Source organism: Pezoporus occidentalis, unplaced genomic scaffold, assembly GCF_034315485.1.
Source record: "Pezoporus occidentalis ecotype Australia unplaced genomic scaffold, CSIRO_AGI_Poc_V1 ctg158, whole genome shotgun sequence".
Lineage (NCBI taxonomy): Eukaryota > Metazoa > Chordata > Aves > Psittaciformes > Psittacidae > Pezoporus > Pezoporus occidentalis.
The window spans coordinates 1,534,879-1,556,594 of record NW_026913404.1 but is presented as its reverse complement, the minus strand read 5'-3'; the positions used below and the strand labels follow the sequence as shown (position 1 = coordinate 1,556,594).

Sequence of the window (21,716 nt, the reverse complement as noted above, 5' to 3'; positions counted from 1 at the left end):
TAGCACATGAGAATATATGCTTCTATCCTCATCTTAATTTCCATCCTCTTTCATAACTCCCTTTCCCATTCTTTCAACAGTATTTCTCACTGAGACCTTGACGCCAGGCTTTGAGGTGCCCCTTTCATGCTGTTCACATTGCACACAGTTGCAGCCTTGATCTTAGCAGTTCATCAATGGCAACTGCCTGGGGCCTTTTGGAGATGCTCATCCTGTAATTGAAAAGCAGTCCAGCAATAGGTAGCTACTATTGCATATCACTTGAAACCGGTTTCGTACTGGTTTGTGAACCTACTGCAGAGTTACTGAGAGTAACTTACTATGCATTGTGAAATCTGAAGATACTTTGGATATGTGAAATGCACTTTAGTTCACAATTAACTGAGTCCCAGCTTTTCACTGGTACATCTTCAGCTTCTCTTCTTTCTGAAAAGTTGGGTATCTTTGTTTTTTGATGAATTTGATCAAGTCCAGCGGATTCAGCAGAAATCCGTTCTTCTCATTTGGCTTAGTAATTACAGTCAACTGTAGTTATTTAAAACCTACATATGCAGTGTAGCAATAGGTGTAGAGAAATATTGTGACTGCTAATGTAGAATGAACCTCCTTGCCCTTTGTGGCTGTTTTGTCCATGTAGAAATGCAGAAATAAAAGTGAAGATAAAGTACTATGTAGCATGTCTTTGATAACTGTTCAGTTTCCCCTATTTCAGAACTCCAGGACGTACAATTTAATCTATTGGGATACTCATACTTATTTTTCAGCGTCTTCATGTCTTTTAGAAGTGGAACTTACGTTAATACAGGACTGCATATTCTCTTATTTTCTGTTTCAAATTGTAGTGTCTTCTATGAAGACTGGTCTTTTATGATGGATGAAGAACGTTCTAGTATGATTCCTACGATGGCAGCGGGTAAGACTTTCTCTAAAATGCTACTGCTATTAAAAAAAAACATTCCAAAATGTTTGGAATTTTGGAATGTTACATCTGTTTCTGGTTGTGGGGAGCTTCTCTCAAGTGCTCTTTGCTTATGTGGAGAATGTGTGTCAGATGCAGATTCAGGGTGAATGCTAGTTTATGCTATGAATTGATGAACTGTTAAAATACTGGGTCTGTCCTTCCTACAGTTAAAAAGCCTTTCACAGAAGTTTTCTAACTTCATCAGTCAAGGCTAGCTTCTTTAAAAACCTAGTGCAATTTAAAGAAAACAAAATGGGTTATTCCTGACTAGAAAACAGCAGATAGACGTACTATAGTAAGACCCAAATTATAGGTAAATACATGAAAGGAGAGTAAGAGTAGGAATAATAATAGGGAAATGACCACAGAAGTGATGTGTTATTACCATGTACAACCCTTTTCTCAGATACGTGGTCATGTGCTTCATTCTGCAAGATAGGGTTCATGTAAGTTTTTGTTAATAGAGTTTAGGAACCAACAAATACTTAAGTTGCAGTGAAATGGGTTTAAATAGAAGATTATAAATAAACATGTTCACAGTACTTCTTATTTAATGTGCAGCTGAACAGCCATAAAGATAAATTCAGAACTGATGGCATCAGCTTGAATATGATCTAAAAAAGAATGAATGGTACATGACAGAATAAGAATTTGTGCATGGTGAACTGTGGGAAATTTGGGGGAAGAAATGTTTTACATGTCGTAGCTTTGTTAAGTCTTAGGTTCTATATTCATAACTTTTGTATGAAGTATATAGTGAGCCTTTGGTCTTATTTTTCCCTTTCTTTTCTCTGCAGGTCTGAACTCCATTCTTTTTGCAATCAACATTGACAATAAGGATTTAAATGGACAGAGCAAATGCACACCCACTGTGTCTGATTTGTTAAAGGAATCGACGCAGAATGTAACCTCGTTGTTGAAAGAATCCACCCAGGGTGTTAGCAGCCTTCTTAGAGAGATCACGGCATCATCTGCTGTCTCGATTCTAATAAAACCTGATCAGGACACTGACCCACTTCCTGTTCTCTCAAAGAGTGTAAATGCTGGTAAGCATTTTTGCAATGTTTGTCTCATTCAGCAACTTATAAAATTCTCAAGTGTGTTAAAATAACTTTTCCAGTTAAATTTAATGCACAATTATGGAACAAAAACCGGAAGTGCATTACACATGTGAAGTATTTGAGTGTTTTATCTCTCTTGTGTCACTGCGAGAGGGAAGCTAAACGATATCATTGGTAAAGTGCTTTGCTTGCGACCTGAATTTCAATTTCTTATTAATGAGATAATGCCTTGCAGTTTTTCGTGTCACGATTTTTCATTATTAATATGTTTTCCTCTGGCACTTTATCATCCAGAAATGCACTGCTATATATCTGTTGGTATACATCAGATAAAAATAATAGCTTATAATCTTCTTCAAGCAGCACCCATGTTTACAGTCTGAATTTCTCTATGAAGCAGGTAATTACCACAAATGAAAACTTGCACACACTTTCTACTTTTACATATGTTAGTGTTGCAACCAGTTTGTAGGGTGTTAGTTATTAACAAAGATCCAAAGTCTTAATCTTTTATAATTAAGCAAAATGTGTCATTCGTTATACATATTCATTTCCAAAAGTAGCAGAGGAATAGTTTATCATCTTTATTTCCAGAAGCTGAGCTGGAGAAATATTTTGCTTTATTAAGGTACCAAGTGTTTTTCAATTGGGAAGCAAGGTTTAAGTTTTGTTTTGAGAAAAAAAGAAGGAATGCCACATGAGAATGCTGTCTGCTAGGAATAGAACTTGAGATAAAATCTGTTTGTTACTGGTATTTAAAAGAGACTTTGTCTCGAAACAAACTTGTGGTAAAGCTTTTGTTGTTTTCCACTTTAAGTGAGCATAAAATAGTAGCTAATACTTGGGATAACGTGGTAAGTATAAAAAAGGCTTGCAAGATGAAACAACAGAATAATTGACAATATTCTGCACATGACTCTACAACATAATGTACCATATGTCTACAGTCCATGTGGATACAGTACATGTAATGTACAACTTATAATAAAAGGTCACTTGGGTTTATTCAAATGCCATCGTATGTTACGTGCTAGAGCAAGTCAGATGTTCTCATTAAAGTCTATGTTCTTTGCTGGAATTCTGTTTGCATCCAGAATGGGTTTTAACATCCTCTAACTCATAGAAATATGTTAATATGTTTTGTGGATATAACAGCTGGACTTGAATTAAAACAGTTGAGTCCCAATGTGAGTGCTTGGTGAGTACATTCCTGGTATTTCTTAGAGGGCTTCAACTTTGCAAGACCATTCAGCCTTGTGTGCACATCAGAATCAGTGTGGAGAGGTAATCATTCAAAAGTGAGTGCTGTCAAGGCATAGGTATGATGTATTGAAGAGGATTTCAGTGTATTTCCAGAGCAAGAGCCAATTACCCATTGAGGGATCAAGTTCAGTTTCTTTTTCTGAAGAATTGACTGCTCAGTTTCCAAAATACAGGCAAAAAATATCTTTATTTGATTGCAGACTGGTTGGATTTTGTGTTGTGAGTTTGTTCTTTTTAATTTCTTCTTCGCAGAAATTTTGTGTTTTCTGTACTGTGTACTCAGACTCTTCAATATGCACTAGCCATATTCCTTGGGAGAAAGGGACACCAAGCCGACTACAATTTTAAATGTAATTTTATAAGGTTGTTGAAATTTTTCCCAGTTCTAATTGAGTGCTGTTAGGAATGCACTTCTGAAATGTATTCTAGAGCCTGAATTACGTAAGGCATATAAAATAAAGATGGTAGTTTGAGACTTAAAAGCTGATGTGTATGGAAAGATAATGAAAGGCCTCATAGATCTAAGAGGCTTTTTCTTCTTTTAGAAGAAGAAAACAAGTGTATTGCATTGTTTCTCTTTCTAAACTATGTAAACCTTTATATTGCTACTAGATTTGAAATGTAAAAAAGACAGAAAAAAGAAGAAGAGAGTGACTCATATTATCTCATTTGATGAAGAGGAAGATGACCACAATTTGGGGGACACAACAAAGACTCTGATTACAGGGGAAAGTTCAGAGGAGAGTGTAGACAGACCTTCAGTTTTTGCATCACCCTCATCTGAAAGCATTCTTGGGAAGAGTTTGAATGGGAGTGAAAGTAACCATTCATGGAAGAGCAATTCAGTGTTCCTGAATGGAGAGTATGAATACCAGAAACTAGACGTTAAGAGCATTGATGATGAAGATGCAGATGAATATGAGCTGTATGGAAAATCATTAGGAAATAAAGACACAGAAGGGGAAATGGAAGCTTCTGAAAAGTAAGTAACTTTGCAGGAGCCATTTTCCAAGCCTTCCCCACTCCCTTCCTCCATAAGTACTGTGTGACTCCATGAGATCTGTGTGACTGAACTACAGGTTTTCTCACACACCTTCACCCTTTCCTTTATCTTCTTCCCCCTTGTTTAAACCATTTGGGCACTGTGGTAATGGTACTTTGCTTCTAAGTTCCACTGAAAACCAAACTGACTTGTTTTCAGACTTGTTCTCCTTGAGATTCTTAGTTGTTGAAATTGTTGCATCATATACCCATGCTATAATTCTGGCCTATTTGAAATGTCCTTATTCTTAGTATGTTTATCAGTTCTGTTTTGGCTTCACAGTAAACCCATGTATTTTGAACAAAGTAAGCCTGTTATCATCAGAGCAGATAATTAAACAAGACAAAACACAAATGAGGGAAAAAGAAGTAATTTTAGCCACTAGGATGACCTCTCAATTTCAGACACAGAAATCCCTCTGGAGAAAAAGAACTTCCTGTCTCATTTTTTAAATAATCTGATCTTGAATGAGTTTGTCTGAAACAAGAAATTGGCAGGTAGATTGAAATAAAGATTTTTCTGGCAGTGATATCTCTGAAAGAAACCCAAGCATTGTGAACATGAATACTGACTGTATAAACAGGTTGTTCTGTTGGTTTGTTTTAAATCTAGGCCTCATGAACTAGGCACATGCAACTCTCAGATATGCAGTTGCAGTCCTCTGCAGGTCCTGAACGATGACTCAGATGTTCTATTTCCTGTCAGTGCTGTTGGTTCTTACTCCCAAACAGGTATATATTTTAATTTACCAAATTCCAGCAAACTTTATAACAGAATATTTAGTATGGGATAATGGTAAGAAATAATGGAATTGTAAGGGCATAGGATATATTGCACAGCTCAAATGGAGGTTCAATTAAAGTTTATTCTAGATCTGAATCAGAGTTCTCCATTGAAGTAGATATTTAGTTGAGGATTTGTCAGTGTCAAACCGGAATTTTGTTGGGATTAAGATGTGGTCTTGTATGGTATTTTACTAATGTTTAGCATGGTTGAATAAAAAGTATCCTTACTTGTTTTCTAGATATCACTAAGCTGGAATAAGCTGCAAATGTGTTTGGGACTTTGAATTCAAATTAATCTTGACAGATTGGAGAAAGTATCTAATATTGGATGCAGTTCAGTAGAAGCTGTTACCTGTTTATACACAGGATGACAAATGATGGGCTAGGAAATACATCTTTGGAAAAGGATGTGGGAATCATAGAATGGTTTGGGTTGGAAGGGACCTTAAAACTCACCCAGTTCCAGCCCCCTGCCACAGGCAAGGACACCTTCCAGTAGAACAGGTTGCTCCAAGCCCCATCCAACCTGGCCTTGAACACTGCGAGGGATGGGGCAGCCACAGCTTCTCTGGGCACCCTGTACCAGCACCTCAGCACCTTCACAGGGAAGAGCTTCTGCCTAAGATCTCACCTCTGTCTCCCCTCTGTTAGTTTAAAACCATTGCCCCTTGTCCTGTCACTGCAGGCTGTGGTAAAATGTCTCTCTCCAACTTTCTTATAAGCCCCCTTAAAGTACTGAAAGGCCACGGTAAGGTCTCCCCAGACTCATCTCTTCTTCAGGCTGAACAAGCCCAGCTCTCTCAGCCTGTCTTCAGAGCAGAGCTGCTCCAGTCCTTGCAGCATGTTCGTGGATGCACTCAGCCATACTTTGTTTTTTGCTTAACGCAGGGTAGGATTGGCTTCTGGAGCCGTGAGTGCCAATTGCTGCCTCATGTGTATTTCATCCACCAGCATCTTCCAGTTGTTTTCTGCAGGAGACCCACTAATTACAGTGGGTCACAAGCTGGCAGTGAATTAGCAGTGATGTGCTTCTCACACGTCATACAGACATGCATAAATGAAAGTATCATTTGTAAATCAATGCTCAGTTGGCTCTGATGATGCAGTTTGAGGTATTGCACTTCAAGAATAATGTGGACCATTTGGTGAAAATCTTGAAGCAAGCAATGAAGATAGTCAGAGGTATGGAAAAGAAGAGCTGGTGCTTTTACAGCGTCTGTATTGCTACCAAAGACAAAAAACTTCCACCATTCGCCACATCCACTTTCCCCAGTTAACATTTTGCTAGCTGTTCATAAGAACATTGCTTTTATCAAACTTTGGCTATGTATTCTTATTTCTGGAACCACTTAAAAATGTCTTATTGGTAGTAAAATAATGTTTTAATTATAAGATTTTTCACATTTTTTGCATATGTGTTATATATGCTCAGAGTTTAAATGGACTGTTAATAGAAAAAGTGTAATTGAGTCCTGTAAGATTGGTAATGAAAATAATGTGAATTGTCACATAATGCTGTGCTGCTCTCTGCTGTACATGTACCTCTTCAAAAATGCCAGTGGATCAAAAAAAAAAAAAACAAAACACATTTTCTACTTCTTTTTTGTACTTCCACTTTTGTGCTTCCATTTTCCTTTTCCAGTTTGTGAAGGATTGGATGTAGAAAACATGTAGTTTGTGGCATTGTATTAAATGTTATACAGAAATGGTTAGCAAAGGTCCATAGATTTATAAGGGTTTGCTGATTGCAACAGTTTGAAATCTGGAATACAAGTAAATGTTCCTGTTTCTGGGGGTGGGTATATTGTGGAGTGGGAACTCCCATTAACTTTTTCCCTTTAATTCCTGATTTTTATATTCTGGGCTGTTTTAGCTCATGCTTTTAGGATAGTTTTGTGGTAACTTTGTAACCCTTAAATAGTAAGATGCAGGAAACATCAGTGAAATGTGATTTTTGTTTCTTTCCACCTGAGCTACCTTAATAACAGGCCCAGCGATGTGTATGCTTTGATCCTGACAGCTGTGAATCTGCGGACAGATGCATATTATCCATGCTTTTTAAAAAATATCTCATCTGTCTGATTCCTGATGTTTGGTACCTGGGCTTAAAGAGACATGGAAAAGCATGGTGCTCTGTAAGGATTGCAGAAGGGACTGGTGTCTGCGCAGGTTTTCACATATGGGGGACTAACTACAAATCCTTTTCCTGCAAGTCACAAAGAGATTCATAATGAGTGTCAGATGCCATGTAGTTGTTAAGCTCCTGAGACTTGCAAAAATCACTTCAGTAAGGAGTCACTTCATAGCTTTGCAGCATTGTTTTCAGTGTAAAAGATACATCCAAGTTAAAATTTGGGAATTGTGCAGTACTACTTCTTTTCTAGACTGAAACTGTGTTCCTAAGGGACTTTACAATCCTGCTGGCATTTGGGGTGAATGTGCAGAAGCCAACCTTGGAGAAGGAATTTAAAGTGTTTAAAAGCTTTAGTAAAGATGAGTATTGCTAGTTAAAAATTTAACTACCTTTCTTCTGGTTTTGTTTTTGGTTTAGTTTTTAAGTGCTGTTAGCTGAAGAAAGCTAATGTTTGTGTATTCTACTGTAGATAACTTGGAGAATGGAGAAGGACATGAACATGTTCATACAGTAGAACTGGTTCCAAGAAGGTCTGATCTTCCTTACAGGTATGTTTCATATATTTTTTCCTTAAATGAAAAGATTTTCACCCTGTAGCTGCCAATTTCTTACTGTTCCCTAATGCGTAGCTGCTCAGTGCTGGGAAGCAAACTGTTCCTCAGGGTACTTTCTGCAAATGTTTGGAAAGACTAATACAAAAGCCTATATCCCTTTACGCATAGTTTCATATATTGAACTTTTCCTAATTACCTTGAAGTCACATACTCATGTCAAATAACAGGTAGACTCACCATCCTGGCTTTGAAAATAGTTTTTTTTTGTTGATTCTTGTTATTTTTTTACTGTATTCTTCATGGACTTTTGATGTGGATTTTTTTTTGGTGTGTATTCTTAAATCAGACTCACAACAAATACGTTAAAGGATAATTAAATAAAAGTTGATTAAATATGGGTGAATATGATGATAATTATAGTTTCTGGAATTCTTTTCTAAGTTTTGAATTCAGGATTTTGTTTTCATTTATTGATGAAATTGTACTTTTATGACTAGAGTGGAAGTCAGTCCTCCAGCTCAAGTGAATACTTTCAGCAATACGTTGCCTTCAGCCACTGTGCCAGAATCCATGACAATTAGTAAGTACTTCGTTGATGTATCTAGACTGCTGGAATTAACTCTGTCATTCTCAGTACGTATTTTTGTTTCAGTAAGGTCTGTTCAGAGAGACATACAGCACTTCATTCCTGATATGCTGGCCATATTAGAAACAATTGCTCTAAAATGCTTCTTGAATTGGCAGATCCCAGGTTATTGTTCATTGCAGCTGGTGTGACATTAGGTTCTCTTTCCCCAGAAAAGTTGATGTCATCCTTATACTAGATGTGGCTTAAAGTACTTACATGAACAATAATTATTTAATTCTATTAATGTCTTTAGATCTCTGCAAGTTCTGAAAACATTAATGGTTAGTTCTGATCTGATCTTACTCATTTTGCCTGCTTTTATTAAAGCTTAGTCAGAAAAAAGCCTGAAACCAACAAACCCAGAACTCCTTCTGTGTACATTCAGTATATGGTTTTGTTAGGGAAATCTGCTGCAAACATAAATATGGGCTTTCATAATCAAAGTTCAGTTAAGATTAAGGTTGGAGTACAGTCATATTTTCAGTGGTGTTAAGAGTTTGAGCTAGACAGGATGAAATAGCCTTTGCTGTAGAAGGGTATTAGTAGAAGCACAGGCAGTTTGTTTACCCCTACCCCATTTTTAGGCTTTTTTTTTCCCTTCACAAAAGCTTGTAGAAGAAAGATTTAGTTCTTAAACTGACTAGCATGTAAGCCAGTATGATTTTATTTTCCTCACTGTACAGGAAATTTGTAAATGAACTGTTGGATATGGCTTTGTTCCTAAAGCTCTGGGGTATGTGTGTTCTTTTTTCTTAATTTAAATATGTACAAATTATGAGATTTGGGAATGTAGAAGTGGTGCAGCCAGGATTGTTTTCTGAAATTGATTTATGAAATCATCAGAATGAATGAACCCTTACAATACTGTAATCTCATGTTCTGATGTCATGTTCAAATGATATCTGTGTCAATGTGTGTTAAAGGGGGTAGACCATGCACTTTCACTGAGTACTGTTTTAGGCTCTGGCCTGAGCCTGCTGACAGAGCATTACCAAGTACTTTATGAAGGGGCATAGCTAGTTTGAGACTTTTAAGTGACGTAGTTAAATGTTGTACATGTGTGGATTGTTGATAGTTACTGTGATACTTTGGTCACTTGGATATTCTCTGCTCATATTATTACTGCAATATCCTTTTGTTCTTACTTTTTTTTTTTTTTCTGAGTAATAAAATTTTACTGAGCACTCTGTATTGCTGTTGTTGTTTGTTGGTGTAGTAAGTACCAGCAGGGGCCGCAATTGATCTCCTTTAGTTGCTCAGTTCCTATGTGTAGTTAACAGCTATAAAATAGAAAGTAAATCTTGTGATTTTCAATTCTTGATGCTTAGCAATTTCTAAATGAAAAGAGCCACAGGATCAACAGAAGCATGCACGCTACCATCAGTTCCCATTTCAAAGAAGGCTTTGGTGGGAGGAAGGGGGAAAGTATGTGAAAACAATTCCAAAACCAGTGAAATGCTTAGGAAATAATCTAATTGTCATTAGAACCAAATTCAGCCGACTGTTCATATAAGTTAATGCCTTTAAAGCAGCTGATCCCAGATACATTCAATAATAATTTCTTTCTCAAGTTCATTGTTACTAGTTGCAGATCCCCTGGGCAGCAGGAATTCAGTGCTGTGACAAAGCCAGATACTGAAGCTCTTTTTTTTTATTGCAATTAGCAGAAGATTTATTAAATGGTGAGGCTTAGAGCCTGGTTGCATAGCAACTAATTCTAACACATCAGAGAAGAAAAATGGGATGCAATAGTGCAAGGAGGAAAGCTGTGAGTCTCCAGTGACTGGATTTTTGTGCTTCTTGCTTCTGCAGACAACGCCTGAAATGAAATTTTGGGTGTTTATTCTTTTCCTCCTTTCATTCCAGCTTACTAGCACAGTACTAACCCTTGCTTGGTTCTTTTGACATGCAGGCCAGAAAATTGTGTTCTGAGAAGCTGTAATTTAAAATTTCTGCCATTTTGAATGATCTTCCTGACTTTACGTCAGCACATTTGTCATGTAGAGGTCAACTTGGCAGGAGATAGAGCTCAAAAAATACTAATACCACTCGAGAGAAATCCTCATCTGCAGAGGGTTCCACTGAGTATAGAAGACATCCTTTGAAACCTCACCCTACTTTATGGATTATTCTGTATTATAACCAATTTTATTAACAAGTTTGTCAGAAGTTTTGTATTTATGTGCCTATTCCATGTCATTTTCCAGTATTTAAAACATTGCATTTACCTTCTCATACTTGAATCACAAACAACTTTGTTTTCTCCAATTATTGTCATTGGAAAATTGTATTTTCAGCATTTTTTACACCATCAGAATAATCTGTCCTACAAGCGTAAGTCTCTCAGTTTTGCTTTGCAGTGAAAAAAGGGAAGTTCCAAAACTTTAATTTTAGAAGGATGCTACTTGTGTCCTTCTGTACAAGGTTCTTTGGCTATAGTGCTGGTTTTAGTAAATAAGTGGGCACCTGTTTTTTCCACTATAATTTCGCTCAGTTTTTAAAGTTGGGTTTAACCACAAAGGTTAGCAAAGGGTGTAGTGTTGTACATCATTCTCTATTTTTTCATATGTTCTGGAAAAAGCCCCCAGTTTTTCCATGATCACTGAATAACTTTACTGGATAATGAAACCTACATACCATATTTTGATCTTGGTACGTAGGTAAATAAGGTGTATGTTTTTTGTACTTTGTCCTCTAAATAGCTTCTGATGTGTTTTGTAACTTGGTTGCCACCACTTACTGACAGCTACTAAATTCCTGTGACTTCTCTGAAAGAGAACTGTGGAAAGAGTGTGTATAAATTTAATCACTGAGAAAAAAGCAGTTCATCTTATGGACTTCTATTTTTTCATCAGGACCCTACTAAACAGTACCTGTGTTGTCTAATTTGTTTCCTACTACGATTTGCCTTAATGGTAGTAACATGACAGAATAATATTTGCAGAATCTTGGGGCACTAAATAAACCCTTAATATCCAGTGTTCACACAGGCAGCTTAGGGAGCATGTCTTTAAAGGTCAGACTTCTGATTTAAGATGTAGATCATCTGTTGGAAGTTTATTTGTTTCTGAAAATATCTGTGTAAATTTGCACTGCGGAAAATAAACCCAAGAAGTCATTCCTGTAGCCTGTTCCCAGCCCACCCTGCTATTCCATCTGCAGGATTGCAGGGGAGTGCTGCAAGACCTTGTGTACAAGAGAGATGATTTCACTTACAGCTCAGTCTTCATAACAGGTGATTGCAAATCAGACTTTTCCAATCTTAACAGCAGAAGAGTTGTTAAACTTAGGACTTTTCTGGAGGTTGCTGGTAAGTTGGCAGGTGTTTCTTAAAGCATGGCATTTCTCTATGTATTTCATGCTCTGAATGTGACCTTGCAAAAGCTTTATAGGAGTTAGACTTTTGCATGTAGTATGTAAGGAAATTAAAAAAGGTTTTGGAGGAAATATCTGGTTTATTAGCAATTAGGCACTATGGATTAATTTCAACAATAAAAGACAGTTTTGGGGGTTTTAAAAAGTGAAGTTTAATATGAATGATTTAATTTGCATATTCCTTCATTTTTTATCAGTAAAAAAAAACCAAACCATAAAAAAGACCTGGTTTGGAATTACTGGTTTGCACATGGAAGTTGTTGCAAAAGTAACTCTTAAGATGACACAATTTTCAAGACTTTACTAGTAATCTCGTATCTGTCTTTATGAAACTCTGATTATCATACGAATTTTGGAGTATGCTGGTATTGAATGCTGATTGTTAATAGCAGTTGTATAGCTCTTTCCATTAGTGTTACTTTACAGACTGTAAATGACAACAAGCACAAAGCAGTTCAGAAATGGGACATACGCATGTTTTCTGAAGTGGGTTGACCTGGCCATCCTCTCACTGTTACTTAGGAGGAAGAAAAAGATTGAGGTTGCAAAGTCCAGAAGTCAAAAAAAAAATACCTAGTGTATGGTTGCTGCCACAACACTGATTTTTAAGGTTTTATTTATTTATTCCTTTTTCTAATGTACACAATGAATGAGATAGAAGTCTGCTTAAAAAAAAGATTATGATCATACACTCATCTGAGAGGCAAGTACAACATAGACAAAAGCTGAGGAACTGGATGTTCTGGTAGATCTGAAGTGAACCTGCCATGGTGCATGACACTGGAGTTACTTTGTCTGCATTCAGCTGACTCTTCTGACATGCTCCTAGAAGATTTCAAGAAGCATAAATGAGAGTAAGAAATTATGATTTTTTTTTTTTTTTTTAAGTTTTGAATGTTATGCTTGAATTAAATAGGAAGCTGCCCTTTCAGTTATATTGTTACTTGCATCAGAAGATGATGAAATACAAGGTTTTGATTATTTTTTTTTTTTTTGGTATCTCTTCATTTGATTACACAAGTGAATGTCTGACTCTGTTATATTTTAGGTGGACGGTGAGGTTAAAGAGGTGTTGAAAATCTGTATAGTTCTTGTGTTTGTTTTGAGTAATTGGTAGAAAATATGACTGCTTAATACTCACCACTTCAAGAAGAAATAGCATAGGTACAGCAATAAAGCAAAAGCACTGCTAGGGTAAGCACAGGCTGCACAAGCCTCCTTAGCCCGGACTGTGTTTGTGTTGATCCTTTCTTCCACATCTCCACTGCTACATGTAGTTGAACTAAACTAGTAAGAAGTACTGAGTATGAAGTCTGTTTGCTTTTGTGGTCCTAAATTAAGCGTTAGTTTTTGTGATAATGCAATGTACAGTTTCTTCTTTGCTGGGTCACTACAGTACTGTCTATTCCATAACTCTCAGAAAAAATTAGGCAAGTGGAAATAAAAAGCATTTTAATGTCTTTTATTTCTTCTCCTTTTAAGCCAGCCATGGTGTTTTAGCAGAATCTTGCTTTCATGCTCTGCTTTCTTGTGTGTGTGTTGGAGAGGGGAGTGAGAGAAGGTAGGATTTCAGTTCTACTCATGCCGAAGATGCTGGATGGAATGAGGGAAAGAAGATTTAAGTTATTAGGCAAGTTAAGGTTGCACTTTGAATAGGTTGGTAAAATTGGAAAAAATGAAGACAATTTATAATGGCTTCACTGTTGAAGTGTTAATAAATCAGGGCACATTTAAACAGACTGAGTATGCATATGGGCAGTTATTGTAGAGCATTCACCCCAGCATAGGTGCAGAGCCAGAAATACAATAACTTGTCTGAGTATCAATGGCTTTAATTTCTTCAGAGTCAGAGAAGTAATAGAACTAACTCAGACTGCACAATATCATATTTTAATGACATTCTTCAAATGTTTAAAATATCATTGGCTTGTTGCTTTCTTGAGGAAGATTCTGAATTCAGCTTAATCATTTAAGACATTAATTTTGTTAGTGTTACCGTACTCAAGGCTCACTATGGATTTGTTTTGCTTGTGTTGTACACTTGTAGAAGGCTTGAACGCTTAGTGTTCTATTTTGCTCATCCTTAGAACAAGTTTTTATTTCACAGATAGGCTGATGGATTGTGGTCCACTTTCACAACACTCCATATTATTTTTTTGTGACTGTTACAGCCCACCTATTTTCCACTGCCAAAAAATCCCACCAGCAAACCACAATATAACACAACCAAAAAAAAACCCCTCAAACCCCCCAACCTTTCCAGTCTGCCCTCAGAGTGGCAGTGTCTCCTATGACCAAAAGAATACTAAGAGTGTGTTGAGTTTCATGGTGATCAAGTTTGATATAGCTAAATATAATACTTTACCCAATGATGGGTAAAGCAAGCTGGAAAGGCCTTTATACTGCAAGCACAGCCTTAGGAAGCCCGTTTAAAGTACTCAGATAATAATTTCTACAGGATCTGGATATTTTAATTTTTCAGAGAACATCTAGAGAACTTGTATAAAGATGCTAAGTTACTCCAGTAAAGTAATCATTCTTTCTGTGCTGAATTAATGAAGTGCAAAATCCCTCTAATGACCTACTGAAAGGTTTCTTGCTAATGTCAGTTAGTTCTCAAGCGCTAGCGTGGAATGGGTAGGAAAATAATCATAGTCTTTCTTCATGGCCAGAGAAGCAGAAATGTTTTGGAAAAAATCTAGCATGAAAGACTGATTGGTGATGAATGATGAATTGGATTGATCGATGTCAGGTGATAGGAGGCTCCTACTGAGTCCTGCCAGGGGGATTTGCCAGCAATGCCAGCGTGGAATTGTGGTGTCTGTACTGACTGATATGCTCGATTGACGTATTGGAAATGTTCATATTTCATCCACTACTGGAGTTCAGCAAACTTAATCTGGCCCACAGGACAAAAATGTTAAGTTTGGCTTTTTGTTTTTTGTTTTCTTTTGGTTTTTTTTTTTTTTTTTTGAACTGGCAAAAATCTCTGTAACTATAGACAATATCAAGGAAGCAGAGACACCTTCCACTAGACCAGGTTGCTCCAAGCCCCATCCAACCTGGCCTTGAACGTTGCCAGGGATGAGGCATTCAGATCTTTGAAGGCCTGTTGTATTTCATGTATTCATGCAAGATCTGGAAGCCAGAATCTGTTTTAGGAACTATTAATATTTTTCTCTAAATTTATAGAAACTAGTAATAGTGCAGCTGTACGGTTACATGGTGAACGCTTTGTAATAGCAGAAGGATTCGAGTTGAGGCAGTGTTTAGTTGATGTTTTTCTGCATGGTATTCAGCTACCCTGGTATTACTGTTAAAACCTAACTCTAGGGAAGTCCTTAAAAGTTATAAAAGTCAGCCTTTGTTGGACAAAAAAAATTCTTGGTGTAATGACAATGTGTTTTTTTTAAGGTATTTACAGGAAATGGTAAGATCTTAAGGTCCTTCCAACCCTAAATATTCTATGATTCTATGATTTGGAAATCCCATAGTCTTTAAGACATTCTTTAAGACTGAGTTTGAGAAGAAATGCTGTGAAGAAGCAGTGATGTTTTCTCTGTTCTGGTCTTGCTGTAACAGTTGTATTTCCTGAGTCTGAATTTATAGAATAGAAAACAAGCAATTTGAAGTTAAGCAAGTAACAGCGTATCTTATTAGTATGCAAATAGTGAAATAGTGAGAAGGTGCATTGTCCCCATATGTCTGTGATTAAAACAAAACAGCTGTAGCCACAGGCAAATTTGTCAACATCTGTGTTAAAGCCAGAAGCAGCCTAGTTAGATTTGATCAATACTTCTGTTGCTGTGTTGTATAATACCGTTTTTGAAGATTGCTTAAATTAGTGATCAGATTAAGAGTGTTTTTATGTACTTTTCTAATAGCAAATGATGCTGGCATCATCTTAAGTGTGTTGCTGAATTAGTGCCACTATGTACATGACTATACACACAGGAATTCATCTTTTCTGTCCCTTCTCTTTAGATGAACTTCGTCAAGCTATCGTGGCCATGATGAATAGAAAAGATGAACTGGAAGAACAGAATAGGTAGTTTTCTTTATCTAGTCAAGAGAGACTTAATTAAAAAATGAAAATCTGTTCTCTAGTACAAGCTGTCCTTTGTGTAAAGCTATGTGTAATTTTTATGTAATTTTTTTTGATGTATATATTCTTCTTACTGAAGAGTAGTGTCTGCAGGTCAACTTTTTCCTTTAAATTCAAATCACATATAACTCTTTGTCTTTGGAGCTTTGCTAGTTTTGCTTTTGTAGTTTTTTAAAACCAAAACTTATAGCCAAAAGATTCTTAAGGTCCCTTAAAGCAGATTTCCAAGTGAGTAAAACCTTCTCCTACACATAAGTCAGAAAATTGCCATTCTGGTACAGAAGTGCTGTAGGATGGCTAACAATGTTATGCTGAAAGTGGCTGTTACTTGTGTCTTGCTGTTCACTTGGGGCAAAATGACAATGTAAAAATGATAAGTGGCTTTTTTAAAATGCTGTCAAGCCTACTTTGTATTTATATAGCCTATTGGAACACATGGCTAGATGAATGAAAATACAAATGTGTTCAAGACATACTGTTGTTATGATGTGGTAGTGGGGCTGTTTTGGTAATTTACATTTTTCTGTAGATAATTTAGAGTTCGTTGTTTTAGTATCGGGAATACCAGCTGATCCCCTTTTGCTGCCTCTTACCCTTACTCCCATAATTTCAAGTTAATGCTCCGTTCAGTTTCATGTTTTTTTTGGCAAAAGGACCAGGTCAGCATCACGCTGACCTTTGCTATCTCACTGAAAGTATTACACAGAGGTCTATGGTATTGCTCTCACTTGGAGACAAGACCCCTATCCGTTTCCTGCTCCTGCTAGTAAATACATTGCTTATAGATTACTCCTGAGATGTACAGACTTGCACTGAAGCACTGAAACCAGCTTTTAAGATGTTTTCTGTAATAAATTATTTCTTCCTGGTGGTACAGTAGATGCCATAATAGATTGCTCTTTGGGCATATGGATGAGAGTAACACAAGTTCACAGAGTAAGTGCTGCCAACTGTTTTATTGGGTCCTTCTTCCTTGTAGATTTTCATATCTTTGCATAATCAAATTGTGAATTTATTATACTGAATAATAAAAATTTAGGGTGATGTCAGTGGTATCATTCAGGCAACCCACTTTTTAATTCATAGAGTATATTCTAATTACCAGGTAGTGTTAGCAGTGTTCTAACAGAGGCTGCTGCCTTCCTCCAGATCTCTGAGAAATCTCCTTGATGGAGAGATGGAGCATTCTGCAGCGCTAAGGCAGGAAATGGACAACTGGAGAAGGAAAGCAGCAGAGCAGGAAGAGCGACATGCCATGAAAGTCCAAGCGTTGGCACGGTAAGGAGTGCTGAAACTGTCATAAAAAGTAACAGCAGTGGAACAAGGAAATAAAAAATTCTGCATACAGGAGACAAGAATATTAAAGTAATTTTCAGAAGAGCATAAGTGAACACTGGGGCTGCAAAAATGATTTTAGGGCCATCAGGGATGGTCAGGCGTCTCAAGTGCATCTCTCTTGCAAGCAGAGATTGCGGGAGCTGGGCCTGGTTAGTCTAGAGAAGAGCAGACTGAGAGGGGATCTCATCAATGCAGATCAGTACCTCAAAGGCAGGTGCCAGGAAGATGGTGCCAGACCCTTTTCAGTGGTGCCCAGAGACAAGAAGAGGTGCAATAGCCATAAACTAAAGCACAGTAAGTTTCACCTCAAGTTGAGGAAGAACTTCTTTCCACTGAGGGTGGCAGAGCACTGGAACAGGCTGCCCAGGGGAGTTTGTGGTGTTCTCCCTCTCTAGAGACATTCCAAACCCATCCGGACATGTTCCTGTGTAACCTGCTCCTGCTGGCCCTGCCTTGTCAAGGGGTTGGGCTGGATAATCTCCAGAGGTGCCTTCCAATCCTAATGGCTCTGTGATTTAGGACTGAAAATCACATGGACTTCAGTTGAATTTAGGCTGAAGAAAACCGTTGGAAGATTTTCTGACATTCAGCGAGTTTGTGGGTTTTATTTTGTCTAGTGTTAACAGTAAGAGAGAGTTTAAAATATTAGTAGAACTACCACTACAGCTTCAGAGGAAGGAATATTAGTGAACTGACCCTTGGACAACATCACATTTAATTTGAAGAAGTAATTAGACTAATACTAAGAAACATAAGCCAGGAAAATAGTGACAGTTAATGAGTCTAGATACAAAGCAATACATGTGTGTGTAAGGTAAATGAAAGATGACCTTTGTCTCTTCATATATGTACTTTTTCCAGTTCTGTCTCCTCAAACCACCCACCCCTCAGGAATATGCAACTAATTTTGTTCTAATTTTTACACAAATTTTAAATGTGTTTAATCGATTTTCATTTTACTTGTTATCTGTGAGATTCTTGGTATAGCTGTCTGCCCAGTCTGGAACAAATCAGAATATCAAGGTCCTGTGCGGTTTTTACCTTCTGTTGGATATATGATATTGTTAATGTACCTAGCACTGTCTCCAAACAGTATTTTCCAAACCTTAAATTTGATACGGCTTTTAAATGTAAGGGGGCAGGGAGGGGAACAGAAACACCATGTGAATGTTGCGAATAGACTGATGTTGCTGTCCTAGAATAATGAAAAACTTGTTCTAGTAGTGGAAATGGCTGCTTTGGTGCATGTGTAAATCATGAGGGGTTTTGGGATTTGTTTTGGGTTTTGGTTAGGTTTTCAAAAACACACAGGCTTGGTTGTTGGGATTCTAGCTCTCAGATCTGGAGCAGTGAGGACTTGTTTTGGAGACTTATTTCAATTTAATACTAATCCACAGTATTTCATCTGGTAGATGTCTTGCATACTTCCACACTGAGCTTAGTATGGGGGCTCTTCTCCTCCCAGCAGGTTCTTACTTCAGTCAGTAGAAATTGTGCTGAGTGGCCCTAGTGTCATTTGAATCGAGTTAGGGTATTTGTGTCTTCATTGTTTTCAGTTACATAGAACCATGTCAGTGTCAGATGCTGCTGACGCATACCTCATGTACGTAGGCAGTAAAGAATGGATAATTATCCTCGTCAGTGACATTTCCATCTGACCTGTCTTCCTTCTATCTGATTATTTAAGCATGACTTTGTTTTCCAGGGGCAAATGTTTTGTTTCTTTTTCTTGTCCCGTTGTCAGGTTTCCATGGCTGACCACTTTATCCGCCACTGTATCATAAGCAACAGTTGTTGTGAAACAGCATTAACAATACCAGTTTCTGAAGCGGTGCAATTGTTTGCTCCTAGCCCTAAGAAGGTCAGCTGGAACAGGCTGGTCAAGACCATTTCCATGTTTTTGACAGCGTTCTTTCTAATGTGGTCCAAGGTGTTGTTGGCTTTCTTTTCCACAAAGGGGGCATTGATGGCTCATTGGCAGCTGCTTGTCCGCCAGGACTCACAGATCCTTTTCTGGAAAGCTGTTTTCCAGCTCCCAGTATGTATGGTTGCCTAAGACTATTCCTCCCCAGATGCAGGACTCTGCATTTCCTCTTGTTGAGCCCTAAGGAATTTGACTGAGTCCAGTTCTCCAGCCTGTGCAGGTCCCTCTGGATGACAGCACAACTATCCCATGTATCAGCTGTTCCCCAGTGTTGTGTTGTCTATGAATTTGCTGAGGTGTGTCCCAGCATCCGCTTCATTAACAAAGCTGTTAAACAACATTGGCTCTGGCAGTGACTTGCCTCCATCTTGACTTTGTACCACAGCTATGCTGAAAGAATTTTAATCCTTCCCTTGTCTGAAAGTGATTTAGCTTAACAAAGGCTTTTGAAGGTAAATATTGTAATCGTGTGATTTTTCTTCTTACAATTCTAAATAAGCTCTAGAGTAGCCTATGATGCCTGAGATTTTGGGCATAATTCACATGTATAGTAAACAAACCTATCCCAAGTGTTGAATAACAGTAATCTCTCTCTTATCACAGGGGGAACTGTTTGTTTTCTGCCTGCGCAGGCAGAGTGCTTAGTGTTAATTGTGAGGTGACACAGCTGAGATTCCTGTATGTATTTTGTTGCACAGCAGAACCACTATCTGAAAATGATAAATACAAAGCTTTCTTAAGAAAAAAAGTATTTAGAACATTACCAATTCTGCCTTTGATGACACATCAAACTGAACTACTCACTTTGAGGGAGGGAGAGATCTGCACGAGTGGGTTTGACATTCATGTGATGCAGGGCAATTGAAACAATGCCAATACTTCATCGTTTAATGGGTATAGGAATTGTCTATTCATATTTATTTGACTCACTTCCCCCACAGTTTTAGAATTTGCAGGGACATACGGGTGAATCAGATACTGCTCATGCACATACCTTTTTGAAGAATAGATTAGGAGCTTGTATAATAAGATCTAAACAGATGCTCACTTAGAATAACATTATTTTTAAACAAGTTTTATTTATTGCTGCTAAGACTGGGCATGTTGTGTTGATTGTTCTTCTCAAAGTCAGATTACCTTGTCACATAATGAAAACAGCATTGGGAGCTGCTTAGGTACAACAGATTCTTATGTCACTGGTTATTTTAGACTTTGGCTGCCTTTCTTTAATGATTCATTGCAACTCATTGTCTAGCACATAAGAAACTGCATATAGCTATTTTGGAATATAGGTTTTTCTTCTCAATTCCTTTGCTGGTTCACTTTGTACACTGTAGGTAATGCTGCTGCAATAGTAAAAGTGGTAAAATTTATTAAGTAAATAATATTTTAAGCCATGAAGTTGGGCAAGATAAATTGAAGAATTTAAAATAACGAAGTTTGGAAAGTGCTGCATAATGCACTAGGTAAGTAAGAGGAAACTTAAGTTTCAGATATTTTGTAATAGTGAAATCTCACTATATATATATACATATATACCTTGAAAATAATTGATCGAATGCCTACATTAGAAAAATTTCCTCAGTTGTAATATTCTGAACATTTTAAAACAAAGAATTCAGTAAAAAACTGATTATTGTAATTTGATGAAAAAAAATGTGTATTTCAAAGTCCCTAAAGCTCTTGCAAAACGTTTGATATAAATACCTTCCTGAAGGTTTTGGGAAAGCAGATTTCAGTGACACATTAGTCAGTGTTGAAATTATTACTGCTGGATATCTGCATTATTGATTTATCCAGTTGATCTTCTAGGCTCTCCAAAGAGTCTCTAGTCTCATAGACAAAATGCTGGCTTGCTTAGAGAAAGTTTCCTGAGTGTCCTAAGAAAACTGGAAAAATTCTTGGGTCACTTCAGTTTCAAGTAGTGGTAATCTCGTTCTTTCATGTGAAGTATTTGAATAGCTGTTTCATAACAGCTATGGTATTATTTAAAAAGGAGCAGTCTCAGCATTCAACCCATTTTCTAATGATAGAATAGACTAAATAGACTCTCTGGTATAATTTTGTAAGCTGTTTTTTTTCATTCTTGTTGTTTTAATTATTTCCCCCCCCTTTCATGGATAAGCCTTTCTCAGATTGCATGGACATATTTTGCTAGTGGCTTCTCAGCAGTGCTGAAAGTTTTTAATCAAGACTGTGGTTTTGGTTGGTTGTGTGTGTTGTTTTTTTTTTTTTTGTATGGAATACTTTTACATCCCTTTGTGAGGCAAAGAAAGGTATTGAAGTTAGCTGTGAAACCCGATAATCTTCAGATAGCAGATTGTTAGACTATCTTCAGAAACGTTGGAGGAAAGCTTTTTGCAAAGGATGGGCTTTGGAGCAAGAGAAGCAGATAAAGATGGTAATACACTGTGTAAGGAAATGGGGGATGAGAGTTTGACTGTACTTTATCTTACACTTTTATGTACCTTCTGTTTACAGTCAGTTCTGCAAGCTAATTTTCTTCCTTATCTTGCGTCTGTATCATTTAAGCCACATTGCTTTTG

At 37.3% G+C, this 21,716-nt stretch overlaps 1 protein-coding gene across 8 annotated transcripts in view; it reads left to right on the top strand.

The window, feature by feature from the left end:
• The window catches only part of SNX29 (sorting nexin 29), a 121,854-nt gene that overhangs the window by 8,139 nt on the left and 91,999 nt on the right, over positions 1–21,716 (top strand). For all 8 annotated transcript variants that reach the window (XR_009963459.1, XM_062611847.1, XM_062611848.1 and 5 more), the window contains exons 6-13: positions 843–913; positions 1,759–2,007; positions 3,898–4,267; positions 4,940–5,058; positions 7,716–7,794; positions 8,298–8,380; positions 15,788–15,851; positions 17,058–17,186. Coding sequence is in view for 7 of the 8 variants with exons in the window: in XM_062611847.1 (XP_062467831.1) it covers positions 843–913; positions 1,759–2,007; positions 3,898–4,267; positions 4,940–5,058; positions 7,716–7,794; positions 8,298–8,380; positions 15,788–15,851; positions 17,058–17,186 (1,164 nt within the window). In the remaining variant the exon portion in view is untranslated. The remainder of the gene's footprint in view (positions 1–842; positions 914–1,758; positions 2,008–3,897; positions 4,268–4,939; positions 5,059–7,715; positions 7,795–8,297; positions 8,381–15,787; positions 15,852–17,057; positions 17,187–21,716) is intronic.